At 42.8% G+C, this 27,947-nt stretch overlaps 2 protein-coding genes across 2 annotated transcripts; one reads left to right on the forward strand and one right to left on the reverse strand.

Moving 5' to 3' along the window:
* Positions 1 to 27,216, reverse strand: LOC117576627 (dedicator of cytokinesis protein 4). Its single transcript, XM_052008046.1, is given in 13 exon segments — positions 1 to 2,998; positions 3,057 to 3,278; positions 3,340 to 3,514; positions 3,575 to 3,781; positions 4,662 to 4,771; positions 5,166 to 5,986; positions 6,047 to 6,917; positions 6,919 to 7,787; positions 7,840 to 8,077; positions 8,139 to 8,259; positions 18,716 to 18,864; positions 18,923 to 19,164; positions 26,398 to 27,216. Coding segments are annotated over 13 exon segments (6,651 nt in total). The 5' UTR covers positions 26,432 to 27,216; the 3' UTR covers positions 1 to 406.
* LOC117576629 (innexin inx3) lies at positions 14,565 to 18,232 on the forward strand. The gene is made up of 5 exons (XM_034261554.2): positions 14,565 to 14,818; positions 15,990 to 16,198; positions 16,269 to 16,729; positions 16,792 to 16,945; positions 17,009 to 18,232. Exons 1-5 carry the CDS (start codon positions 14,656 to 14,658, stop codon positions 17,204 to 17,206), a joined length of 1,185 nt encoding a protein of 394 aa, XP_034117445.1. The 5' UTR covers positions 14,565 to 14,655; the 3' UTR covers positions 17,207 to 18,232.
* Positions 27,217 to 27,947: the final 731 nt, after the last annotated feature.

Here is a 27,947-nt window from a genome sequence, read left to right on the forward strand (position 1 = left end):
TTTGATTTTCGATACAATATGCATATAAATATTTATTAGAAATTTGATCATTTGCATTTTACTTAGGCTCTAAACTTTTGTAGTTTACATGTATGTATTTCACTTTATTGATCTGTTTTTTTTAGTAACTTTCGCGACAATTCCCCGTGTAACTCGTATAATAAATTCATAATATAGGTGTATATGTAATTGTAAAATAATTTCTTAACGTATAGTCCAACTAAATTAGGAAATTCTAGAAGCAACCTATTTTTTACAACTTGCGTTTTCATTGCGCTTTGGATATGCAGCGAACATTTGGCACCAAAAACAAATAATTACAAAAGATTAATTAACTAAAATGAAATAATTTCTATTGACACAATACTCGTAACGTTCTTCGTCGGCTGAGCGTCAACCCATTTGCTTAGCGCTGCAGATAAGAGAAATCGGTTTGCGCCGCTTGGGATTGACCTTGCAACTGCTGCTGCTGCTGGTGATGATGATGGTGATGATGTTGTTGGTGTTGGTGTTGGTGTTGATGGTGATGCTGATGTTGGCAGTTCAGTTGTTGCTCCATTTGATCCATTTGATAGCCAAATGAGGGCAGCTCCTGATCATGCTGCTCCACAGAGAAACTCAGGCCACATGAGCAATGCTCAATGTGTGGCTGCCGCATTGTGGCAGTAGATGCAGCGGGCGTCGCATGCACCAACGCCTGCTCAGTGATGATGGTCGGCGTGGGCGATGGCGACGACAGACACTCCTGGCAATAGTGCGCCGCTGGACCAGGTGTTGGAGCATGGATGTGTCCATGACCATGACCATGACCATGTAGTGTATGATGATTGAATGATTGTACGTATGCAGAAGTCGGCGGTGGTGGCGGCGGTGGAGGTGGTGGTGTCAATGATGGCGTGGACGTGCTAGAGTCCGAGCTCTCGGTGGCAGTCTGGGTTGCCGTGCTGCTCGACGTCGATGTGGATGAGGATGGCTTGTGTGGCTGATGCGGCTGATCGGGTGGATGATGGCAGCGACATATTGTAACTCAAAAAGTGCCGCCATCGTGATGATGACTGGATGAAGATGTGTTTGTTGTTGTGGTTGCTGCCTCAGCAGCTACAGTGGACATGGACGATGCCTGCATTGCGCTCCCCGCCAGGCTATTCCCATTGCTAGTGGCCTGATGGTGATGCTGCGGGGAGCTATAGTCATCGGCATCGCCATTTCCGCTGCCGATGCCATTGTGCTGTTGCTGCAATTGATGGTGATTGTTGATGGAATGATTAAGCGATGGATGTGTGTTTGGTGTGTGTGCCTCGTCCACAGCGATGCCAATGCCAGCGCCCAGACCATTCGAACTCACGCCCAGCGACTTAGGCGGAATGGGTGGCGGTGGCACAGGTATGTCTTCCACATCGAAGGAACTGGTGGAACTCTCCCGTTGCGTTATATTCAGGGCACCCCCATGCATCTGCATATCCAGGCTGCCATTCGAGCTGATGCGGCAATGCTCTCGATGATGCACCGTGCTCAGGGAAATGGAGGACGACTCTTCGCTTAGATTGTTCAACTGATTAAGATCTCGCGAGCTAGTGGTGGAAATGCCCGAGTCACGAAAATCATTGGGCGCAAAGCAAACATTCAAATGGCTGCCAGCCTCTTGCAGGTTGTGGGGCAGCGAATGTGGTTGCTGATCCGCTTCGGGATCATCGAAACTAATATCGACCACAGCATACTTTTGGCCATGCTGCTGCTGTGCCGAGTGCCGTCGGGCTGTCGCATCTGCCGAAGTGCCAAAGTCATTGAATATCAAGGGATTGGAGGCGCGTTTGTCCGGTGTAATGCCTCGCGGTGGCAATGGCGGTGCATTGGGTGAATTGTAGGTCGGTTGACGCTTTGGCGGCACCTCGGGACTGTCCATCGCGCCGTTCGTTATAAAGTTCTGTGAGCGCGGACGATTGGGCACTGGCGGCGCCTCGATCAGCTCAATGCTGAGACTCTCCTTGCTGAGCGTCTGATAGGAATTCATCGCTTCCACTGGTCGCAGCGTGTCTCCGGGTCGCGTATAGATCTCGTCCAGTTCGTACACATAATTAGCGTTCGGATTGCCGCTGGCCATTTGCTGGTGTGCAGCCGCCGCTGCCGCTGCTGCTGCTGTGCGCTGTTCCGTTGGCAGTGGCGGCAGCGGTGTATTCACAATGCTCTCGGAAGGCTGACGCTTTAACCGACCCATGCCGGAGAGACTTTGTTTCAGTTGCGAGAAACGCTCGAGAAGACGATTGTGCAACGGTTGCACGCCAGCTGGCGCCAGTTGCCCATGCAGTTCCAATGCCTGCTCCAATATCTGTATCTGCTCTAGAATCAAGATCTTCAAGCGCTGCACATTCGCCTGCTGGCCTGCGCCTTGTGGTGACTTGAGAAAATGCTCGGAGAAGAAGGCCTCCTGATACTTGCTAATGCCGCCCATGACATTCGCGTCGATGGTGCCTTGTAGTCGCATTGAAAACGGATTTATGTTGCGCTTGGGATCGCGTCGATACTGCACAATCAGCTCGGCCAGCTCCTTGCCCGCATTGCTAATAATCTCGCAGGCATACTCCACTGGTGTCAGCTCCTGCACTGACTTTTGCTTGACCTCAAACCAACGCAAGATGCCTGGCAACGTGCTGGCAATGTCCAGTGTAGTTCGCTCAATCCAGAGAGATTTGAACTCGTTGTCCTTATCGATAGGACCCTTGTACATGGGTCGATCGTAGATGAAACGTGTCACATCGTTCACCTCGTAGAAGCGCGCTATCTTCTCTGGCACCGGCACCATGGCTGTCTTGAGAGCCTGTGCATCGCCCACGGGTCGCACATTGCTGATCTGAATGTATTGCTCGGGCGCATTCAGAATTGCGGCATCCGGTGGACTGTTGTTGGCCAGTATCTGTGCGCTGGGGAACTCGGTTTGCAGGCGCTGCGTAAAGGCGCCAATCCGCTCGTACTCCAGGCCACGGTAGACGAACTGCTTGTTCTGTAAACGCGGGGGAAATTAGAAAATGAAGAGCAAAATTCTAGTAGAATTTGCTTACTCGCACAAACAAGGGCAATCCCATGCCATAGAAGCCAACACGGAAGTATTCTGGCTCTGGGCGGAGTTGGGTCAATATGTTTTGAAAGAACTTGGCTTCCAGTATGAGTATATCGCTCAGCTTGTTGTAGTCAAAGCGACGCGTCTCGTAGAGCTGCGCCAGTTCTTTGCAAAGTGGAATGCCCTTCTCCCAGCATTTGCCTTTGTCGAAGTATTTGAGTATCTGCAAGCATAACAGTTTTTACTAAAAACTTCTCCGCAATTGTATTCGACATAAAATGTACCTCGTGATAGAGTCGTTCCTTGCGTTGCCATTCGGGCTGTCCGCCATTGTCGAAGGGCGCAAAGCTTTGCGTCTCACGATCCCAGCTGAGCATGGAAGCATACAGTTTCAGTGTGTAGCCTGCTTCGGTATAGTTCTCTGCCTGCAGATGCAGATTGTGCAGCTTGTAGATGTATCTGTGAAGTATTTATTTGGTTATTAATTAGTTATTGATACTAGGTACAACTGCAACTCACCTTAGATACATTTCCTTGCGATTGATTTCGTTTTTATAGAAGTTTAGCAGATTGACGGTGCACGTCATGCGTTTATCGCGATTCTCTTCGCCCTGCATGACACTGCGATAGTCGAGCAGTCTCTCGAGAAGTCGCGTTACTGAACCAATGAAAGCTGTGCCCGCATCCTTCCAGTTTGGATTCTCCACTTGCACTTTCTCCAGCAAACTAGTTTTAAGAATTCGCATAGAACTAATTTAGTATAACTTCAAACGATAGCAAAGTATATGGGTTTGGCAAAGTATTTTACAGAAATAATGAGAGAGAAAAATGGGAGTACCAGAAGGAAGTTCAAGATGTTGGTAGGCATAGGCATTAACTAAAGAAAATAGAAAATAGCAGGAGAGCTTCGGTTAACCGAAGGATGTTGTATGCTTGCAGATTATTCCTTGTTAAAGATTTCATTTACAAATAGAAATTTTATTCGCTTTTCTAAATTGCTAACAGACCGCATTCAAATAAAATTAAATATTCGTAACGTATTAAAAAATCGTTTTAAAATTATTGATAAAGTGAATGCTAATTCAAAATTACGTATACGTAACGTATTTCAATCTTTAAAATAATGTTTTAATTTAAAAAATTACGTATACGCATCATGTTTCAATGACAAAATGACTGTTTTACATTTTCTGCAACATTACGTATACGCTATGTTTATTAAAATGTGATCTTCTATGGGAATGTACATTGCATGAACTTATTTACTTTTTACGTATACGTAATGTAAGTATATGTTTAGTGTATATGAAAATGCACAAATTCTGTGTACTACAGACAGACATATGATAAAATCCACTAAAAACTGATGAAGATAATCTAAATGGATTCATCTGCAAGCACATGAGATAAGCAGTTCTACGACAAAGGCAAAATGCGAGTTGAACTTACACCAAGCTGAGATGTTCCCTTTTTATGGATGGCGATTGCAATGAATGTGATGTGAGACATTTATACAGACATTTATATACATTTAATCATACATACATAGTTACATATATATATACACATATGTTACAAGATATGGCGATGTACAAAATCTACTTACATGGTGCTGAACAGCTCTCGATATTCGTCGTCTCCTTTGTTCTCACTGATCAACAGATCCAGCTTGTCAATGAGCTCGCTCTCCACTAGCCTAAAAGATCCACGAGCAGCCTAAGAATAGAATTGTGGAAATAATAATAAAACGTACTGTATTAGTATTTTTTAGCTAAATTATAAATTGTTGTAATAATAGTATTGTGAAGAAATCTATTTATAAAGTAAACTATTTTTCTCAATTTTAAATTTCCTGTTACGTATACGTAATTTGGTAAATTATATTAATAATGTATTGCAATTTAAATAACAAGTAACAAAGCTACAGTCTAGTGTGCTCGAATAAATCGCAGAGGCAGCAGCGCGAATTATTCGAAGCAGCAGCGGCGCGAATGGTATATTTGGTATATCTATATAGTACCACATTCAAATTATGCCATAGACGGCACAATATACTAGCTCCCTATGGGTAGCGGGTAAAAAAAGAATTTGGCTTTATGTTTTTCCTCACCTGTTCACACTGCATCATGTCATAGAAGACGGAGAGCGTGGCCTTGCGCAGAGCTGGCTCTGGCACCAAAGTCACCTCCAGGAATGGCCCAACCATTGAGGGGATGAAGTGCAGCTTTTGTTCGCCCAGCTGCGACCACATGCTGAGTATTTGGAAGCCCATCAGGACACGCATATCGCCATGCGAATGCAGTATTTTCAATCGCTTAGGTTCCCTATACTGCTCCAGCTGCAGCGAGGGTTGGGTGAGAAAGGTGACGGCCAAGCTGAAGTAACTCCACCAGAGCTGCGAATCAAAGGCCTGCGGGCCAAGGAAACGATAGACCAAAGGCTTGGCAAACTCTTCCAGTGACTTGCGCAGCACATCATTCGCAGCTAGCTTCATAACCAACCAGTCATTGGGATACACGAGCCAATCCTGAGTGAGCAGCTCCTCGTAGACGAGCAGCGACTTGCTGAGGAAGTCCTTGAGGTCGCGCGGATCCTTGTTGGGCGTCAACTCGTCCCAGAAGCGTTTGTAGTGCGTCTCATCGAGCAGCTGCAGCAGCCCCAACAGGCAGGCTACTAATTGAGGCAGCACCGCATTTGAACCCTCCATAATGATGCTGATGGTGCGTATCAAAATGCCCAGAATATTCTTGCATAACGAGTCCAGATCGTGCTGCAGTGTGTTTGTGACCTTGTCGCGTTGCTCACGCTGCAGTTCGTAGAGTTGGGTTAAGATCTCCGAGAGAATCTCGGCGCAGAGACGCAGCTCGTCGCGCCGACTCAAATGCATGCGCAAATGTTTGCAGGCCACCGATAAGACAACAGTGCGTGAATCTGCGTAGCAAAAGCAAAGATTAGTGAGGCACAATTAAAAGATTACCATCCATTGCTTACCATCCTCATGAAAGAGTTCACCGGAAACCAAATCCTTGACCGCCTGCAGCTTGGCCTGAATGAGACGGTTCGGTGCACCGCGTGGTATGGCATCCAGCATATTCCTCGCCAGCATGCCCAGCTCTGGAGCGGGCAGCGTATCCTTTAGCTGCTCCAACACCACGCCCGTTGAGTTGAGCAGCGCCTCCTGTGTGGGTATAATGACATCATACGATGGCACCGCCAGCATGCCATTCAAAGCCGTGAACAGCGAGTGCAGATCCCGTCTAAACGAGTCTTCATACTGTCCGCCTGTGGCGCGTGCAAATAGACGACGCGACTGTATCAGCAGCTTGAAGATGTACTCCAGCGAACCGAAGCACTTTTGAAACGGATCCGGATGCTCGGCTTTGGTCATAAATACGGCCATGTGCTCCACCGATGTAATGAGCCCTTTGTACACCAAGGCGGCAGCAAAATGATTCTCAATGTATTCGTGCATCACGGGACGAAAGTGCTGGAACTTGTTGCTTTGCAGCAGGCTAAAGATGCTCACGAGCACGTGGAAGACCAGTCCCGAATGCGTGGTGCTGTTGCCCTCCTCATTGGAAAACATGGCAAACAATGCATCGAGCACATCTTGCAAGAACTTCACCAGCTCCTCATCGTTCAAACGCAGCACTCCCGTCAGCGAGTCCTGTATGGTGTCGGGATGTGCTCGCCACTGCAGCAGCGACAGCAGATCCGCATTCTGTGTCAGTTTCGTGGAGCAGAGCAGCGAGCGCAGCACAAACACCTCCTTGGAGCTGCGACTAAAACAACCACTGCAATCCATCTTGGCCTGCGCATCCCGCGGACGGCACTGCAACCGCAAATAGCTGGATGCCTGTAAGCTTGGCCGGATCCTCGCACTTATACACATACAACTCGTGCTGACCGTCGCCCAAAGTGGCGCCACTCGTGTCCATCAGCCGTGCAAAGCTGAAGGCAAACAGCTTCGGTTCCGACTTCTCTCGTGTCGAGCAATGACGAAACTCAAAACGGACATGCGCGGTGGCAAACTTATCGATGGGCACACTGAGGCGCAGCATCTCATTCCAGCTGGGCGCATTCTGATGATAGAGTATCATGGAGCGATACTGAGGCAGCGCATCCATGCCCGAGGCACCCCACAGGCAATCGCTGAGCACATTGCCAGCGACATCCAAGACCACAACGGTGACCAAAATGTTCTTGCCAGTGTTTTTGCCACCACGCTCGAATTCGCCACGTTCCAGCGTGAGGAAGAGATCGTTGCGGACATCACCGGGCATGATGACATCGGGGAAACCCATTTTGCGTGTAATCGTCGTGCCCTGGAAGAGCAGCGGCTGCTCCGCTCGGGCCTGACCCAAGCCACCGTGCAGCAGCTTGAGCGATACTACAATACCCTGAGTGCTTTGATTGCCCGTTTGTATGGGCGAGAATTTGCCGCTGGACTTCTTAATGATGAGTTCGGGCAGCAAATGGAAATCCTTCTCCTCGCTTTGATACAGTTTGAAGCTATACTCGTGCTCCTCGCTCGACTGTTGCTCCAGACTGTTGTCCAGCTGACAAATGTCGCTCAGCGAGAGAACGCCAACTCCAAAAGGACGTCGATAGGTGGCGCCACCCAAGCAGGTGTTGTTCTTCTCAGTCTTCTTGATCGAATCGGATTGTATGATTTTACCCACCCGCATTACAACTGCAACAAGATGCAGCTCCTCATGCAGATCAGCGGCGCCTGTTGAAAAATTGATTTACAGATGAAATAGAAGAAGAAGTATTGAGCTTACCAAGATCTGTGAAAACAGAGCAATTGCTGTGCAGTTTCTCTATGTAATTGGAGAAGCCATCCTTGGAGATCTTCACCAGAAAGCGCTCGGACAGCGGACGCATACGATTGCCGTCGTAAAGAAAGAAATAGACCTCGGCATCATCGCCACCAATGCGATGTCCAAAGTCACGCATGCAAAAATATAAATGATGACTGAGAATCTTGCGCTGCGTCTTTCTGCGCAGCGTGCCGCGACTCTGTAAAAAACGAAAAAGGATTAACTATGCCAGAGATTGATGGGTCACTCGTTTGCCTTACCGAGGAGGCCTTGGCATTGTCGGCACTGCTCACGTGCACATTGTAGAGCTTCACAATGCCAATGCCATGTGGATCGACGGCCAATGGTCCCACACGTGGCACCAGATCGAGTCCCAGTTTGCTGCAAAAAAACAAAACAGGATCAAAGATCAGTTGGCTGAGTAATTGCTGATAGCTGATAGCAATAAATTGGAGAACAGCTAAAATAACTTTGCCACTTAGTCACGTAGCAAGCTGTGTGCTGATATGCAATATGGAAATGTGGGAGAGAGCATAAGCGGAGGAGGAGGAGTGAAAGGTGGAGTGAGCGGAGCTAGCCAGCTGCGTTTATTTGGGCAACTAGCGAAGCTTAAATGAACTTGACGCATTCGTTATTAATTGTCAGTTTGGTGGAGTCGAGCGTCTCTCTTTGTCTCAAGTGGTGCGCCAACATCTTTCATTCAATTTGCTCAGTCAGCGCCCCGCGTCACATCATTAATCACACAGGGATTCCAAAAATAAAAAACACACGTGAGAAACGCGTATGTGGAAGGGCAATGAAACCTGCCCAACTGGCGACACGCGGGTGGAGGGGGAAAAGTGAACTGAATTCTATAGCTACAATACTGTTGAGTGCCAGTGACTGCCAACTTGGGTTATAAAGTCGAAATTAATATACTTGTACCCATGGCAAGACGCTATCACTTGATTATAGCCGCGTAGAGTGGAATTGTGACATTTTAAACAGCTTTAAATTGTAGGTGTATAAAATAGATTTCTGGAGTCCTAATTTTGTGAGATTTATTTAATTTAAATTGAAAATAAATTTATGATTTAGCATAGCATTAATTCTTATACTTTTTAAAAACTAATGAATTAGAAAGATTTATTAAAACAACTTATTTTTAGATCCTTAATTTTTAATTAGAGTTCAAACAGCATAGTTATAATGTGGACATTTTAATTTTCATTATTCATTTCATTAAGCGTTTGAACCTAAAGAAATTCAACATTCCAACCAAATATATATGCTCTAGCACCTACAAACATGTTACAAACTAGGTTTATAGTTCAGATCCCCAATCTATAGCAACATGTTGAAGACTAATTTAAATAAACCATTATTTTCATTTGTTAATATTACGCTTTAAAAATCTCAGCTCTTATAATAACTTATTAATTTAAATAAAGTGACGATACCTAATTTCAAGCTACACTTAAAAAATTAAAATAAACATAATTAAGATTGTCATCTAAACAAGAGTAATTTTTAATGGAATTCTAGTTCAGAATAAAAACTGTGATTATAAATTGCGATGCTATCGGGAGCTGCCCAAAAACGTTGAGAAAGTGAGAAATGTACATGGCAATAATCAACGTTGAAGTTCTCATAAGTATTGCCATTGGATCCGCATGATATGACGCATAAATTTGGCTTACAAAGTTGCTGCCAGTCTTTTTGTTTTGTGTTCACTTCTGGCTCAGAGAGGAGTCGGCTGTAAGTGTGGTAGTAAGCGAAGCCCAAGCTCAAGCGCAGAGGTAATGAGTTCACGGCATTCCGGTGGCGCATACGAAAGTTGAGTTAACCTGGCAGTGGCAGCCGAGCATCGAGCACCGAACACTGAACACCGAAAACGATCCAACGTCATCAGCAATATGTTGCCGACGTCGTTGTTGCCGTCGTCGTCGCCGTCGACGATGATGTTGCTACCTCGGCTACGCTTGAGTTTTTCTACCTGGCTTACGCAGCGAGCGAGATGGCAGCTGGTTACAAGTGTGTGGGAGAGCGAGATGGCAAATAGACGAAGCGTCTTGCAAGTCGCTGGGAACGCGTTGGCCAGAGCAGCTCAAGAAGCCGTTTTGTTGTTAACGAGGCCTAAACGGCTTTGTCGTTGTTGTTGTTGCTGCCCGAGAGAGCGAGAGCGACAACGAGAGAGCTCACTGAGAGAGCATTTAAGAGTGAGAGCAGCTGAGAGAAGCAAATGTGGTTTCCATTTTGGAACTGGAACTGGTCAAGAGCAGACAAGAGCTGAGCGAACACTCTTCATTATATATCTACATAAATGTGTGTGTAAGAGTTGTGTGTGTGTGTTGGTTAAGCCACCTCTGTTACGCCTTAAACTGGACAACTTGGGAGCTGGTGGAGTTGACGTGACCAAAAGAAATGCCTGCGCCACAAAAATGTATCTCATGGATACAAATATGAGAAGAACGCGCGTGCGCAGAAGCCGTCGCTTGCTGCCGGCTGCTGCTGATGCTGCTGTTGCTGTTGGCTGCTGGATGCTGCTGCCACAACAGACACACGGTAGCAATGCTCGTAATGAACCCTTTAAATCGTTTTTAATTAAGTCCCGGACCGAGCTCAAAGCAGGTGAAAAACGCGCGCTCGCCACACCAACCAACCAACCAACCAACGAAAAAAGTATCTACCACAATGCGAGTGTGTGTGTGTGCTTGACAGCGTGATTTATAATTTTATCTGACGAAATTCACAAACATTTTTTGTTTGAACTGTTTGCCATTGAAAGTGTTGAAAATCTATAAAGATGTGATAGCAGATACGACACAACAACACGACGACCCAAAACGCAACAGAGAAAGAACAAAAAAAAAGAAGAAAAAATTTAATTATTTACACATCGATAAGCAGTTGCTGTCGCTGTTGCCGTTGCTGTGGCTTCGGCTGCGACGCTGTCAACCACAAACAGCAGACGGCAACACGTCCAAGTCGAAGGTATTGTATCTGTATCTGGCAGGTCGAGGCAGCGCGACTGCGACAGCGGCAACAGATACATTTTTATCACAATCACACATGCCATATATCTTGTATTTAATGTCTTTATAAGAGGTGTGTGTAGCTGTGAGATACATTTCAAGCGACTATAGAAACCCGAGCAGGCCACAGTCCTCAATCCTCAGCTCCCAGTTCCCAGTTCTCCCCAGTCACAACAGCAACAACAACAGACAACAAAAAAGAAGAACAAACAAACAACAGAGCAGGACATGCAGCAGCTACAACAGCAAAAGCAAAAGCAGCAGCAGCCATTTCGAAATGGCATTTCATTATGCCGCAGCCAAAGACTTGGCAGCAGTAAAGTTAACCTGGCTGAGTCATCTTGACAACAAGTCGCAACAGGAGTTGCTGTTGTTGTAGTCGCTGTTTCAAGTTGGAGCTGCAGTTCAGGGCGCATGCCTTGGCAACAAACTTGCCAAAGTTGCCGCGTTCTCTATATGCAAATTGATCTATGAGCATGTGTGTGTGTGCTTTGTGTGTGTTGTGTGTTCTGGTCGGTGCAACAATCGACACACTTTAACCCTGAAAAGCGACGCGTCGCTTGGACCCACTTCAAACGTTGCAACGCGTCTCAAGCCTAGAGACTACTATTCAAATCCCAGCTTAATTTAAGAGATTGTGCGCACACTTTATATAGTACATTACAGCAGTAATCGAATTTAAATGCAAATTCCAACAATCTAAATCTGTACAGACAAGCTCTAATATATATTAAATTGGAATACTTTTTTTTAAATTTAGTCAAAGTATGAATATGTTATGTTATCTCAGCTGGGAAATATAGTTAAGCTTATCCGGAAATTCGACTGTACTCATTAAACATTTTAGAATCCCAAATTGAGTTACAGAATTCTTAAGTAGTTCAGCAAATTATGCATAGGAAAAATCCTCTCAAAGTACATAATTTATATAGATTACTTAAAGGGAAATCATGGACTACCTGTTGCCTGGTTGGATTTCATTTCAAGACAATAAACTTGCATCAGCGTCCTGGCAATAGAGTTGTATGCATTTGGTATGAATTCAAGTTCTTATGAGGCAATAAATATCCAAATTCTATGCGCTGACAATGTGGAGCGAGACCAAACAAAAGATTATTTCTGATCCAGATATGTTGTGTTGTCATGGGCTTGGGGTTAAGCAAGTAAATCAAACATTTGCCTGTTGCTCTAATGGCAATGCGTTTGCAGCTCTCTGCTCTCTGCTCTCTGCTCTCTACCTGTTAAATCTTGGTGGTATGCAGCAGACATTGGAAGCAAGGTTGGGACTGCGCCCAGGTAACATTCGCTAGGTAGAATGCAATCTGAGCGTAATTTCATGTCGTGAGCCGGAACCAGTTGCGATTGCGATCATCCAACTGGTTCCCAAAAGTGAGAGAGAGCGAGAGAGAGCATGAGAGAGGGTGTTTGTTGTATATGAGTTATGGAGAGCTGTAGCTACATTGCTTGCTCCCGCTCTTTCTCGCTAGCTGACTCGCTCTCGCTCTGCCGAAGCAATGGCCAAGCTTGGCAGCAGATCGCGTCAGAGTCAGTAGGTTTTGGAACGCCGCTGAGCGCAGCTGCACGAAAACGGTAATAATCACAGCAATAGCAACAGCAACAGCAAAAACTAAGTGTACAACACCAAACTGCAGTTTTGTGTGCTGCTAAAAACAGACTCACACACACTCAAGTGCAGATACAGATACAGATGCAACTACACAGCTACAGCTACAGCTACAGATAGAGAGATACAGATACGAATACAGCTGCAGATACAACTGCAACTACAGCTGAGTTGCGTTTTACTGTCGCTTACGTGACACAGTGTGCGTGTTTTTCATGTGTGTGTGTGTTATAGAAATCTTGGACAGTTTAAACAAAAAAAATTTGCAACAAAGTGTAAAACTTGAAAACAACAATAAAATGTTGAAATAAAGCCAACCAACAACAAGCTGGCGAAATTAATGGGCCGCAAACACAGGCAACAGCAGCAGCTACAACGACTAAAACGAGTTTTCAAAGTGTCAAAGTGGCTATAAATTTGTATGCGAAATGCCAAATTGGCAGGAGCAAAAGAATCACTTAAATGTGTAGGAGAGAGAGAGCGAACGAAATGCGCGAGGTGCGACGAGCCAAAAGCGTTGGCCAAAGCTGAACGCTGCTGCAGCAGCAGCCAGGTTGCTAATCTTGGTAGCCAAGAAAAGGAGAAAAACGGCAGCAAAGCGCAACAGTGGCAACACAGTTCCCGACCCCATATCCAATCCTCATACCATATTGTGGCTCCATACGCTCGCCGCTCTCTTGACTTGAACACACACAGACACACACGAACTCAGAAAACAAAAAAAGAAAATACCTTAAAACCAGTTTTTTTTGAAAAATTTATTGAAAAAGAAAAAAGGCAGCCGCGGTCGCAGCGCAGTCGCAGTTTGAAGCGAACGCAAAGAATTGAAGTTGAAATGAAGTGCTGCTCACGCGCACTCTCTCGCTCGCTCGCTCTCTCTCACTCTCCATGTTTGAGCTGTGGCTGTATCCCAGCATAAGTGTTTGTGTGTGTATGTGTGAGTGTGTGCAGGGCATAAAGCATTATATGTGTAACTTTCAATGCACTCACTGTGCTGATGGCAGAAGCTGCTGCATTTTGGAAAAGGAGTAGCTGCCTTGCCGCTGCGCAGATGCAGACACATTTTGACTTTAATTGCAGCGAGTGCGACAGAGATGACTCTAGCTATTAGTGTGTGTGTGCGCGTTAGTCTATGTATGAGTGTGCGTGCCGAAATGAAATATACACACAGAGAGACAAGTTGAAACAAGCATCAGCAGCAACAACAAACACAACAAATTTGCATATAAACAAAAGCGATAAAGAATTTGATGGTAAAGACCACGAAACGAAAAGAAAACAAAAGCCAAACAGAACCTGATCTCAATCTCTTCACTGATCGAATTCAATACGAGAATATATAGAGAGGACTATACAAAGCTTTGACTTTCAAGTGTACGCAATACATACAAACATGTCTACTTTATATAGTGTATATACCCGTATGTGTAGCCCAAGGGGCTGAGCATCGGCAAAGTGAAATTTATGCGTGGGTTGACAAAAAGCTTTAACTCATTTACCGGTTCTGGTTCAGAGGCAAGGCAAGGCAAGACAAGACCAAACAAGACTCAAGAGTGGTCTCCAGAGAGAGGCCATTCAACCTACAAATGTCTGAACAATATACTATAGTTTGCATAAAGACAAAGATTAGATTAGATTGTCGAACGAACGAACCAAAACGAAACGAAACGAAAACGACAGATCGTTTTGTAAAGAAGTTTCGGCACTGGCCCCGAGAGAGCACTTACTTAATTGTAAGTGTGGCTTGCGCCATGATAACAAAACTCTGAACCAACGGAAATGTGTAGTTGCTCATCATTAGAAATATGTCACGTCTTGTGTGTGCCTATGTAGTGTGTGTGTGTGTGTGCCAGATAACGCACAACTCATGCTCAAATAAGTCATAGTCAAACAGTGAAGACTCGCTAGAACAAACGCTCAACTGATTTTGTTACATTGTGTTTGCTATACTCAAGTTTCACTGTGTTAACATTGTGTTCTATGTAATTGCATAATCATCACATGTACTTATTATACTCTTCCTCTCTCCCTCTCTCTCTGACTCACAGTTTAGTTTAGTTAGTCGGAACAGGCAATTAGCGAAAAACAACAACTAGAACAACAGCAAGCAGTAGTAGAAGAAGAAGAAGCAGCAGCAACATGGCGGTCTTTGGCATGGTTTCGGCTGTGTCCAGCTTCATCAAGATACGATATCTGCTGGACAAGGCTGTTATCGATAACATGGTATTCCGATGCCACTACAGGATTACAACAGCCATACTCTTCACCTGTTGCATTATCGTAACCGCTAACAATCTGATTGGTAAGTATTTAATATACATATGTATGTGCACTTCCATTTAACACCTCTGCTTAGCTCAGCACGTGAAGTGCAACTTGTGAAATTAGTGCAGTGCATGCAAATGAATAGTTCATGAACCGACACTCCTTTGATTTCTACAAATATTCATTTGCATAAGACAACAAATGCGATAAATATGCTTGAGCAGCATAAAGTACTACAAGCATTGCAACCATGTGAATTTCGAAACCGATTTGCGCTTTCTCAATAGCCCCCCTTCAATCACAAGTCGCAATCACAGTCACCAAAGTGAGACACATTCATCAGATTTCAGTTGAAAAACGAGACAAAACGCATGAGTCATTTGAGCCACAGCTGACGGTGCGTGTCTTGATTTAAATAGCCAAAAAGTAAAAGAGAGAAAAGAAAAAAATATAAACCAGCTTTTCAGTCACGATAAGACTGAATGAGCATGGAGTTCACTTCCAAAGCGAGAGAGACTTGATTAATGGCCAAAAGCCAAAGAAACCAATGTGTTTGTGCATTAAAGAAGCGCTCTGAAAGTATACAGAGTCGGTCTTGTATAAATATTGACAATTGAGTTCTACGAAACTATGGCACTCCCCCCACCCCTTTCTTTCCCCACTCCGCTCCGTACTCCATCGTCATAAAAGCGAGTTGTTTACGCAAGCACAGAAGAACAACAGCAAAGAGCGAGAGAACAAACAGTTGAAGTTGAAGTCGAAGTTCTACTCGGGCTGTTTGTGGCACACCCAAAACTCGTCGCGCCCACAATGGATGGAGCCATGTCTGTAGATAGACAATTTGTTCATCTATCGCCACAGAGATTGAGATTGCCTTAATGCCACTTAGCGTTCATGATGAACGACATAGAACTGCACTCAACCCGATTTCGAGCGCGTGCATTTGATTTAGACTCAGCTGCAACTGCAACTGCAGCTGCCTCGGGGGTCAAGTCACATTTTGCAGTGCATAAATTACGCAAAAATTTACATACTATATGAGCAGTAAATTATCTGAGAGATAGAGAAAATATGATGATGGAAGTAAAATAAAATTGTACTTGTTATATACTTATGTTAGTATCACAGTTTAAGAGAGATTCTTTGACACATATCTTTTATCTACGCTTCCCTAAACTCATATTAATAAATGTTTTTCTTCATTCTAGGTGATCCAATCAGCTGCATCAACGATGGCTCTATTCCCATGCATGTGATCAACACATTCTGCTGGATTACGTATACATTCACGATACCCGGCCAACAGCATCGAAGGATTGGAACAGACGTCGCCGCACCCGGTGTCAGCAATGATTATGGCGAGGAAAAGCGTTATCACAGCTACTATCAGTGGGTGCCCTTCGTGCTTTTCTTCCAGGTAAGTTTAACAAGCTTCTTCAAATATAAATGAAACCACAATTAACTTGATGTTCTGTTCGAAAATCTAGGGACTAATGTTCTATGTGCCGCATTGGATCTGGAAGAATATGGAGGACAACAAGATACGCATGATAACCGACGGTCTGCGCGGCATGGTCACTGTGCCCGAGGACTATCGCAAGGATCGTCAGGATCGTATCATCAAATACTTCATGGACAGCCTGAACTCGCACAATGGCTACTCGTTTGCGTATTTCTTCTGCGAACTCCTTAACTTTATCAATGTGATTGTGAATATCTTTATGGTGGATAAGTTTCTCGGAGGTGCTTTCATGTCCTATGGTACGGATGTACTCAAGTTCTCCAATATGGATCAGGATGTACGCTACGATCCCATGATTGAGATCTTTCCCCGTCTCACCAAGTGTACGTTCCACAAATTTGGTCCCAGCGGCAGTTTGCAGACACACGACACACTCTGTGTGCTCGCCCTTAACATTCTCAACGAGAAGATCTACATTTTCCTGTGGTAAGTTAAGCAGCTCACTCCATATATAATAGCATCTATTAATATCTAATAATCTTGTTCAGGTTCTGGTTTATCATATTGGCCACCATTTCTGGCGTTGCTGTGATCTATTCGCTGGTGGTTATCATGATGCCCACCACTCGCGAGACCATCATCAAACGCTCTTATCGCTCTGGTCAACGCAAGGAAATCGCTGGCTTGGTTCGTCGTCTTGAGGTGAGTTCGCTTAGCATTAAAAATGGAGGAGTTCTTTAAACTAATTGTTTTTCTCTTCTGCAGATTGGCGACTTTTTGATCTTGCACTTCCTTAGCCAAAATCTCAGCACACGATCGTACAGCGATTTGCTGCAACAACTCTGCGGTTTGCTGGGCGCCTCACGCACACCCTCCGCCCCCTCGACACTCGAAATGAACCCCATCAGCCACCCCATATATCCACCCGTTGAGGGTTTCGGCGGCAAGGAGACCGAGACATAGACACGAATGTGGCGCTAATTCAATGATTTCAATGATTTCTCAATAATATTTGTATACAGAGGATGTGACCAGATTTAGGAGGAATGTTTTTGTAGGTGTTTTTTTTAATGTTTAGCAGCGTTCCAGGCTTTTAGGCTTTCCATCATAATCTAAGACTGTTTTCAAGTGAAACACGAAATTTGAATTCTAAAAACAAAGAAAACATCACCGAAAATTCTTTAGCGAAATTTTTTCTCCCTATTTAAAGCAAATTTGTTAACATTTTCGTCCTAGGCAAAAAGATAAAAGACACCACACAATGTAAAGACAAGAACGCATAAAAGACAGTCAGTGAAAGTATGAGAGAGATTTACACAGAGAATGAGAGAGAGTGAGAGAGAGAGAGAAGGAGAGACACAGGCAGACCGTGCAATTTGTAGGTTGGATTGTGAATGTGGAAGGTAAATTATCCGATATGCTTATATACATAACATACACTACAATACATGCTACTACAACTGAAGATTTTGTAGTAACACGTCGTTAACAAATGATGCGCCATTTAAATATATACAATTTTAGTTTACCACCTAGCTCTATAGTTTTGCTCTTTGAGGCGTCGCGATTGTCACGATTATCACGATCATTATGCTCACACATTTTTTTGGGGCTCACGCACGCTCACGATACGTTGATCTTAATATAAACAAAAAACAAAAAAAAAGAATAAAAATATATCTACTTATATATATATAAATAACTACTACTACTGCATATCGTACTACTCATACATAAACACAGAGACATGCTTACATCTATAGTAACTGTAGTAATCGATTTATGAATATGATTGATCACGAGTATACATAATAATAATATGCTCTCGCTATTTTTGTCTTAAACTTTAGTATACAAATGTATGTAATTTTAAGCAATTTTGTTTATAACAAAATTATTGTGATTATTGCTAGAAAAGAACACATTTTACATAAAAGAAAACAAACTATCTAAGTTTTAAATTGTAATAAATACGAAATATGATTATTATTTCATATCATTGAATCTTTTAATGGAAAGAAGAGGGAAGACGGACCAATTTACATAGTAGTAGATAGTTTTACATGCGGATAGATAATTATGGCGGGACTTCTACAAACACTTGCAAGAGATATGGAAATGATTCATAATATTTCTCCACTGAATAATACATATGATTGGGATTATATTATGGGATTACCATACTTATTTGTTGTATATACTTTACATAGTATGTTGGAATACAGATTATGTATTTCATCGTATGTGTTGTATATAGTTTACATAGTAAGTTGGAATACCCATTTTTGCATTCAAAAGCGCTGCTGATAAATTGGACCGAACAGAAGTTATCTGAACTATTCAAAAGGGCGGAAAAAGTTGCTTTGAAGGGCACAAGATAAATATATTGCGAGGTCGCAATGTTAAAGCAACCCTGAAGTCTCGTTTTGTTTTTTACACCGCGCAGTTTAGGGATATATTTTTGTTACTTACCGATTTCCCCAATCGATTTTCGACACCACAACCATTTGCAGCTCGGTTGTCTGATCCTGTGTCATAGTGGCGCTCAAGAGTTCTCTTCGACTCTCCAGTATAGAGAACATAACTTTGCGCAGAGTTTGAAATTTATACGCCTCACGATCCTGTAAAATAAGCATTTAATTAAACAAGCAAAATCATTTAAGAGTGCCTTCAACTTACCACATAGAGTCGCTTCCAGATCTCAGACCATTCGCGCAACACTTGTGTGCACTCGGCGACAACAGGATCGATTTTGGATAGATCCTTGATGTGTATGTAGGTTTTGGGAAAGAGGCCAACAGCTCGCGATTTGCGTGGACAGGAGCCGCGATACCAATACTTGCACTCCTCCACAATGTCCACAGAGTCGCCGACATCCAGCGGCAATCCATAGCGCACATCGCCATGCCAATTATGGATGGCTGAAAAGGATACAAGATACAAGATGGAAGATACAATTGAATACTTGAGTTTTAGTTTGAGGCAGCGGTTGCAACCAGTTGCGCCTTGGCCATGACATTGCCGGGGAATATCTGGATGGGATTGGGAAGACGCCGCACGGTCGCCCGGCTGACTAGCAGCAATTAAAGTGCCCCCATGAGTGGCCACTTGAGCATGCCACGAGAGGCACAACAACAATAAATACTTCAACTATAAATAGGCAAATGGCTTTGGAAACAAAATATGTTTGGGGTGGTGCAGACAAGCAGAGACGAAGAAGAATGGGAATGGGAATGGGAAGAGGAGAGAAGCACTTGGGCACACCAGCAATTGAACACTTGGCGAGCAACAATAAAGAGCTACTGCTCCAATTGCTGTAGCTGTAGCTGTAGCTTTAGCTGGATGCAGCCAGGGAAGCTGAGCTGCTGGCTCCTCTTCTGCTTTGCTGCTTTGCTGTTTTGCTGATAAGTAGAAGTATAAATCCGCAATGTGGCTGCCAATTACAAATGCAAGGCACGCACTGGAGCCCTGGCGGCGCCGAGAGACGATGACACAGCTACACAGCCAGTCATGAGGGTGTAGGTGTAAGTGTAAGTGTATGAATGTGTGTGTGTTGCGTTTGAGTTGCGCTGAAAGACAAACGAGCGAGCACGGCATGAGCATATCAACGAAAGGAGCTAATAAAACGCAGAACGCAGACAGCAGACAACGCGGCAAAGAGACGTCACTGGGAAGGGGAAAATACATATAGCATACATACATATATATATGTATATGCTTGTAATATGTATGTATCTATATGGATGTATATGTGTGTCTGACTGTCTGTCAAATGAAATGCTTCATTGCGATGAAAATGGGCAAACTGCTTCCTGTTTTTGATGTTGCTACTCGCTGCTGCTTCTGTTGCTTCTGCTTCTGCTGCTGCTCATCGTCAACTCTTTGCTTCAACAAGTCGCAAGACACAGAACAGCAGACAACGGTTTGTAGCAAGAGGCAGCAGCGTTTGCAAACGCAGCTGAAGCCGCTGCTGATTTAAATGGATTGCCAGCTGTTAAATAGCTGAAATTTCATAATTTAAATGCCTGCCGGAGTGGGGATATTCGGGGAAGGGGGGGTTTGGAGGCACTTCAACTCGGCTCAGCCCAAACACTCAAACAAATGAGCACACACACATTTTCACACATTGAAGGGGGGCTGGGGCGGGGCAGGCTGAGTGCCAACCAACCGTCGCACTATTTAGGTCAGTCACATTAGGCAGGCGTCGAGCTGGCAACGCCCTGCGCGTCCTGTGTCCCCTTCTCACCCCCTCGCCCATTAACTAAGCCTATCCTGCTATATCCCTCCATCCATCCGGCGCCATGCATGAGCACAATTCTAATGAGCACTTTTTATTTTAGCTGTTTAGCTCTTTTGCTGTTTAAGAAAAGAGGCAGAAATTTAATATTTTATTCCGTGAAATAGTTTTGATTGGCGCCAGCAGCTTCAGCTGGGGAGGAAGTGGCAAAAGATAATTACGTTGCCCTTTTAATTGCGCTTTTACCAACGTTAATGCAAATACAAATACAAATACAAATAGTAGAAAATGCTTCAGTGGAAAAAGCCCTCAAAGGCACATCACAGAGAATGAATTAAAGAAAAAGCAACTCGCAGAGCGACACAGAGAAACAGAGACAGAGACAGTCCAACAAGTCCACAATGTCAACAAACGTAATAAAATAAAAAAGTCGTTAAGCCAAGTGGATGCAAAAACAAAAGCATTGTCGGACATACAACCAGAGAAGACAGACTGTAAAGACATCCAAGTCAGGCAGTCAGAAAATAATTTTAAATTAAATAAAAGAGATGCTGCTGCATTAGCGCAACGAGAGCGCTATAAACTACTAAGGCATGAGAACCCCTTCATAACATGCTCATAAGGAAGCACACACACACAGATACACACTCACACATACCCTGAGTATAGTCATGAGTAAGGATGTGTGTGCCCATGTGTCTGGAATAATGCAGCCAAGGCACAACTACGAGCATAACAAAACAGTAAAAGGCATTCTGTTCACATTTGCCGCAACGTCACCAAATGGATTAAAACAAGAACCCAACTCAGCACTTCCTTATGTCAACCTCGAGATACCCTCTTCAGCAACGAATACTTTTCATTTAAGTACCTCTAGATACATCCAAAAAATAATTGCTTTTAATGTGATCTTGCGCAAAGATATAAAGCTTTAAAATTGGGGGATTAATTTGCATGAGAACAGTTGAACAGATGACTAAAACAGACAGTGCTTAGTTCGACGTCATCAATCATGGTATAATATGTATCTTGATAGGCTTCACACATTTCTGAACAAAGCGTTGTAGTGTTTGTAAATTAGAAATGTAAGACAGCTTGAGCTCAGATAACCCAATCAAACAATCAATGTATTAATCGGCAGAGATCTTGCCCTTTTTTAATATTATTATCAGTCTTTATTCCTTAGAAAAATGCTATCATTTTAAATCAATTTTATTGATTGCATTTATATACATTTCGTATTATGATTAATGGGAAGACACCTTGAGATTTGGTTTTATAAACTTATTAAAAACCTTTCAACTTCAAAAAAATATTTTATTGTATGTTTTAACACAGAGCTTTTTGTAGTTACAGTTACAAAATTTATAGATTACTCATTTTTATTTGTATCTTTTATATTTGATTATATAACTGAAGCTAAAATTTTTGTTTGCAAGCAGATCAAGTTTATTTAAAATTAATGACAGGAATATCAAGCGCAATTTCGAAGCTATTTTCGAGATTTTTGTACGGACAATAACTACAGAACTTAAGGAAAATTTGGTTACGATCGAATAAAAGTTGTCGAAGTTATTTTAGAAATACTTTTGATATAGCAAAAAACCATTTATTGCAACCTTAGTTGCTTTGGCTGACAAACTGGTATATTTTGTACTCTATGGTATATAAAACCTTCGGTATTGTTTTCGGTATTTTAATTCGGGATATTTTACGAATAATATCGCACAGTTTTGCTTTTATTCAAAATAGGTAGCGGGTATCTAACAGTCGAGCACACTAGACCTTAACTAACATACTTGTTAATTTTGCAGATGTACATATACTATACTATATATTTAATTTATTTGAATTTTGAATTCTTCTACATATAATAAGTAACTTTGATGAAATATTTCTATTTGTATGGTGCTTAGAATGTTTATATTTCTTTTAGCCAGGATATTTGATAGCACATCAAAAGTGAACTTTCCCTAAACTAGGTTCAACTGCACTCACATGCTTTCCACTGATTACGAAACCTACAATACTTAGAGTACTCATATATGGCATACCATAACTTCAACTGCTAGTTGTGGAACTGTAAAAATTTGCTGCGGCAAGGGAATTGTAATGGAAGCGTTGGCAAAGCCACAAAGGAGAATCTTCACACTTGACCCTAAAGCGCGCTTGGGGCTCAAGAATTTAATTAATTAATTGCTTTGTTCCACACACACACACACACGGTGTTATGTGGAAGGGCCAACACAATGTTTAGGGGGAAATTGTAAATGGGTCAAGCTGCGACGTGTGAGAATCCCCCAGAAAGACCCCTGGAGAAAGTGTATAATGCTCACAGCTAAGCTGGCAACTAAGAAATATTTAATTAGTCGGTGCCAACACTTGGTGCAATTTTATTATGCAACATTTAAAAGATGTGCATAAATAATAGCGCATTTAACTCGCTGCAAGATTAAAGCTGCTCTCGACAGCCAAATGAATCTCAGATATTATACATCATCTGTATGCGAGAGCAGGAAATGTGGCCTCAATGTCAATCAGTTGTCATTAAGCTAAATAATAGAGGAGTTTTTTTTTCGCAATACTTTACTTTACGAACCAGCTGCGAGTTTGTTGTTTGCAGTTCTCTCTCGCTCGCTCGAGATTGACAAATATTGTAAAGTTCTCTCCAGCTTTTCATTATTGCAGCTGACATCATATTTTCATACTCACAGATACACACTCGAACGCAAAGTCGCATTCAGTTACAGATACAGATACAAAGGCAGACGTGTCAGCATGCTGGTGAAACATGCAATGTGCATGGCTTGGATACTCTATGCAAATGGGGCATATGCATTGAACTACAAAGGATTGATTGAACCAATCGTGATAAAATCGAAAGTAAATTCTTGAATCATCATTATACGCTGTCAAAATTAAACACTGAAGGGAAATTTTGAAATTAAAATCAAAACTCTACAATACTATAAATCTAGATTGATCTTTCCTTAAACTCAAGAATAAGTGTAATAATAATTTACTATAGTAAACTTATATATGTTTTAACGCTCTTTCCACAATAAAATAACCTTTAAAGTAGATTTCCAGCTTGCCTTGCGTTATTATTATTTAATGTTGTCTGCGTATTATTTAAATATTACGCTGCCAGTATTTAAAATATGAAAATCAAGCGAAACCACAATATAAATATTTGTCGCATTGTTTGCTCATTTGCACATTTGTTTATGCTGTGCGGCGGTTAACAATAAATAAAGGTAAATATACGATTACAGACGTCCCCTGAATATATATGTATGTAGTATGCTATTGACCACCCACCACTCGATATTCAATTCAATTCATGTTGAAAATAGAGATAGGCGGCAATTGTTGATAGATTTCTCTTGATTAGGCGACGACACACTTGTTAATTATTTATGTACATAATCAAGTACTCGAGTATTTCATATATTTACTTTCGATTAGCAATTCGGCACTTATCTCCTCTTTCGCTCTTATCTACTAAAGTGAAGGGGATCGATGAAAAGAGAGAGAGAGAGAGAGAGAGAGACATTTCAGGTGTTTGCTGCATTTACATGCGAGCACAAAAACACGAACGTGCCTCATCCGGCTAAAGTGACTGATAATGCACTCAAATCGGAAGTACAATAAATTATATCTATGTATAGTTTGTGTGCGTGCGCTTGTGCGTGTGTGTGCGTAGTTAAGTATACGCACGATAGTGGGCAACAAATCATAAATACATCGTTAAAGACGAATTATGGAAGTACAACTGCCGAATTGAAGGCAACAAGCACAGAAGAAGGGACTGAACGGATGGAAATCGAGGGTTGGGGATCGTTGAGTAGAAGCCGAAGCTGAAGCCCAAGTCGATGTTAAAGTCGTACTCACAAAGTTGCCGCCAAGCATATTAAACAATGGATATGAATCAATTTAATGCGCATATGAGTGTGCGTAAGAGAGTGTCTCTGTGTGTGCCTGTGTGTGTTTGCATAACAAAAAGGAAACGCTGCACAAATTTGTGCGCTGGCTTCACACACACAATCACAGACACAGTTTGCCAGTGGCCAAATGCATAAAATGAATATTAAATTAAAGTTGAAAACGAACGAATTTTTCGCCCCTAGTCGAACAAGCAGCAGCAGCAGAAGCAGCAGCAACAACACAAAAAAGAAGCGGAATTCACTGGAAAAGGCATCGGCAACATCCGGCCTGTGCCTGTCTAGAAATTTTTTGGCAAAAGTTGCCACAAACAGTTCGCTGAGTACTCTGGCTGCTGCTGCTGCTGCTGTTTGCCCGCATCAGAAACTTTAGCAGTTGCATGCAACCACCAAAAACTGTCGTTGACTAACTGCGTAATTGAGAGCGACCAGCACAGAAAACACACACAATAAAAAAAAGGGGGAGTGGAGACAAAGAGTGCACGAGTTGCTGTTGCTGGCATGCTGTTGCTGGCATGTTAATGAAGTCATTGCCCAGCACGTGGCGTTCATCGAAAGAGAGAGATCACTGTGCTCTGCCCTGTCACTGAAAATTGCGCAAGGTTAGGGCGTTGCTGCTGCTGCTGCTTCGACAATGACAACTGCTAATGGACTAACACGACCCCAAATAGCAATAGCAACAGCCTCAACCCCAAGCATGAACCCAACTGCAAACTGATGATGCCTGACTGATTGATTTGTGTAAACTTTGACCGCCTGCCATGTTGCAAATCATCGAAACTGGATAACTGGAGCAAGCCGCAAGCAGTGAGCAACAATAACAAATGATGACTATTGCTTATCTGGCACACAAGAAGACACAAGGCGGAGACGGAGATGGAGATGGAGGCGGAGACGGAGACGGAAGTGAAGCTACTACTGCTGCTACTGACCAGCCTCCACTTCTCAGAGAGTCAATTGTCATTTGTTAAGCGTTCTCATTCAAGCGAGAAGTGTGACGAATGCGCAGATAATGTGAAAATACAATGTACACAACGGAGAAACGCAACAATAACAACAACAACAACAGCAACAGTAAAAGCACTAATAATAATGACAACAACTTACTTACAATACAGATTTATATGGCAGCGATCTACATTTATTTCTGCGTTATCAAAACAAGTTTAGTGCACGCCACTGTTACAGTCGCGGCCACAATAACAGTGCCAGTGTTTGGCAGGTAATTGCAGAGGCATTTAAATTGGCAACACCTGGCACACAATTGGCAACGCGAGCGAGCGAGAGAGCGAGCGAGGGAAAGATGCTGGAGAATGTGGAGAGTGGAGAGAGGAGAGTGTAGCGGGTGGGTAAATGAAAACATAAACACATCAAATCGCAGCAGCAGCAACAACAAACACAAATCTCTTTGAGTTGCCTCTGAATGAAAAAGTAGCAAAGACGACGGCGACGGCGACGACGACGATGATGATGACAACAGTAGACGCTAGCGGGGGGCGGACAACAGCATGCTATAAAAATAAGTAGAAAAAATCGCTTTTCCGCCTTTCCGGGTGTGGGTGCGGAGTGGGGGTAGCGGTGGTTGTCTGCGATGCTGCTGCACGGTATTTCGCGGAAAAAAGCGGTGAATCAACGCTGTTGGGATACTACAGCAACAACAATAACAGCAACAACAGCGCTACAAAGGCAGCAACAATAATAACAAAAGCGATGTAACCGCGCACGTGACGCATCACAGCCCCCCACCTCTCTCCACCCGCCCACACAACCACCCTACAACAAGCCTGCCGGGGTCTGAAGGGGGTGTCGTTGGGCTAAGGCCAAAAATCGGGGGATGTGGACAGTCAGCCACGTACATACACACACACACACATACGCATGCACGGACAATCACACACACACTCTTTTATTCACACGCACACAGTCAGCAAATGGAGGGTCGCAATTTTTTGTTGTTGCAGTGTTTTACTTACCGACGCCGTATTTGTTGTTGGATGGTATCCACATTTTTGTTGTGTTGCTCTTGTGTTGTCGAAATCCAATTGGAATTTTTGGCTAAAACGCAGTCCAAGGCCACTCCCAAAGCTTTGCCGTCGTCCTGCTGCCGGTTGATTTGCTTCTTTTTTTTCTTATTTTAGGAGAGCTAACTTTCAATGACAATTTTTATTCGCTGAACACATATTTGGTTTTGCTTTTTGCATCTTCTCAAATACAAAAGACGCTTGCACACAAGCACATTGAACACTCACACACAGGCACAAACACAAGTTTACGCACACTCTCACTTGCAGTGATGAATTTCTGCATGTGGTGTTGTTGTTTGTTATTGCATTTATCGCGCGCACTCGATCGTGTTTGCACTCTAACGACGCTATTACTCGACTTAGTTAAAGCAGCACACTATCTACATCATTGTTGTTGCTGCTGTTGTAGTTGTTGTCGGTGCTGTGGTAGCGACCACTGGGAAATTGGCAAATTGTCCAACAAGACGAATTTTGATTATATTTTGCTCTTATTGGACAAACTTTAGAAATGCTTGCTTTTGTCGTCGCGAAAATCAATAGAGATTATTTTTGCAAGGGGAAGCGGGGACAACCGTTTATCTTTCTCGCTAAATTTTTTGTCGCTTTTTACTCTAATAAATAATATTCTTCTGTTTGGCTGTCGAGAAATTGCTTCGCCTTTGCCTCGCCTTTCGATTCAATTTGGTTAATTTCGTTTTCTTTTTTCTTTCGCGATTTCAACCGCAAAGAGCGCACTCTCACAACCGCACTCGCGCAGCTGTCCAATAAGACTAACAGCCAGCTGTTAAAACAAGACAACGCGCCAGTGTGGTGGTGCTTGCTTACGAGATACCCTACATGCATTAGTTTTTTATGTTAATTTATTTATTATCCCACCATAATATAAGTATGCTTCTTTTTGCATAATGAAACTAATTAAATGGAACTAATTGGGGTAATTATATTATCTCCCTCATATGTATTGGTGTATTTAGCCTTTACAACCGTATGCAGAGTATAAAAACAGTCTGGAAAAGAAACCTGTTATGTGTAAGTTACAGAATGTAAATTTAACATAGCGAAAGCGTTTGAATGACAAAAACACAAAAAGAAGATTTGCACATCTAAAATGCCCACTATAAATAAAGCAAATAAACTTAAAAAAATATTATTAAACTTTGTTGTTGTTTATTACATTTAAAATGTTTTGCATAAAAAAACTATTTCAAAAACCATAATATTTTTATTTTATTTCAAACGTTTTGATGCGGTAAAAATTAGAACTTTCTATATGCGCCACCTAGTGACATGTTACAAGACCCAATTATATGTATCGCCATCTAGAAGAAATTTAAGACATTTAGCAATTGTGTATAGCGCCATCAGGTGTTTCGATAACAAAGCAAGTAATAGCGGCTGTTTTAGGCACTAATCAACTTGACGTGACTATTGCGCCATCTATCGTTTCCGAAAATGAGATGCATTCAAAAATTCTATCGGCATTATATAGTAGCTATGCG

This window comes from Drosophila albomicans, chromosome 2R (genome assembly GCF_009650485.2).
Source record: "Drosophila albomicans strain 15112-1751.03 chromosome 2R, ASM965048v2, whole genome shotgun sequence".
Classification (NCBI taxonomy): Eukaryota; Metazoa; Arthropoda; class Insecta; order Diptera; family Drosophilidae; genus Drosophila; species Drosophila albomicans.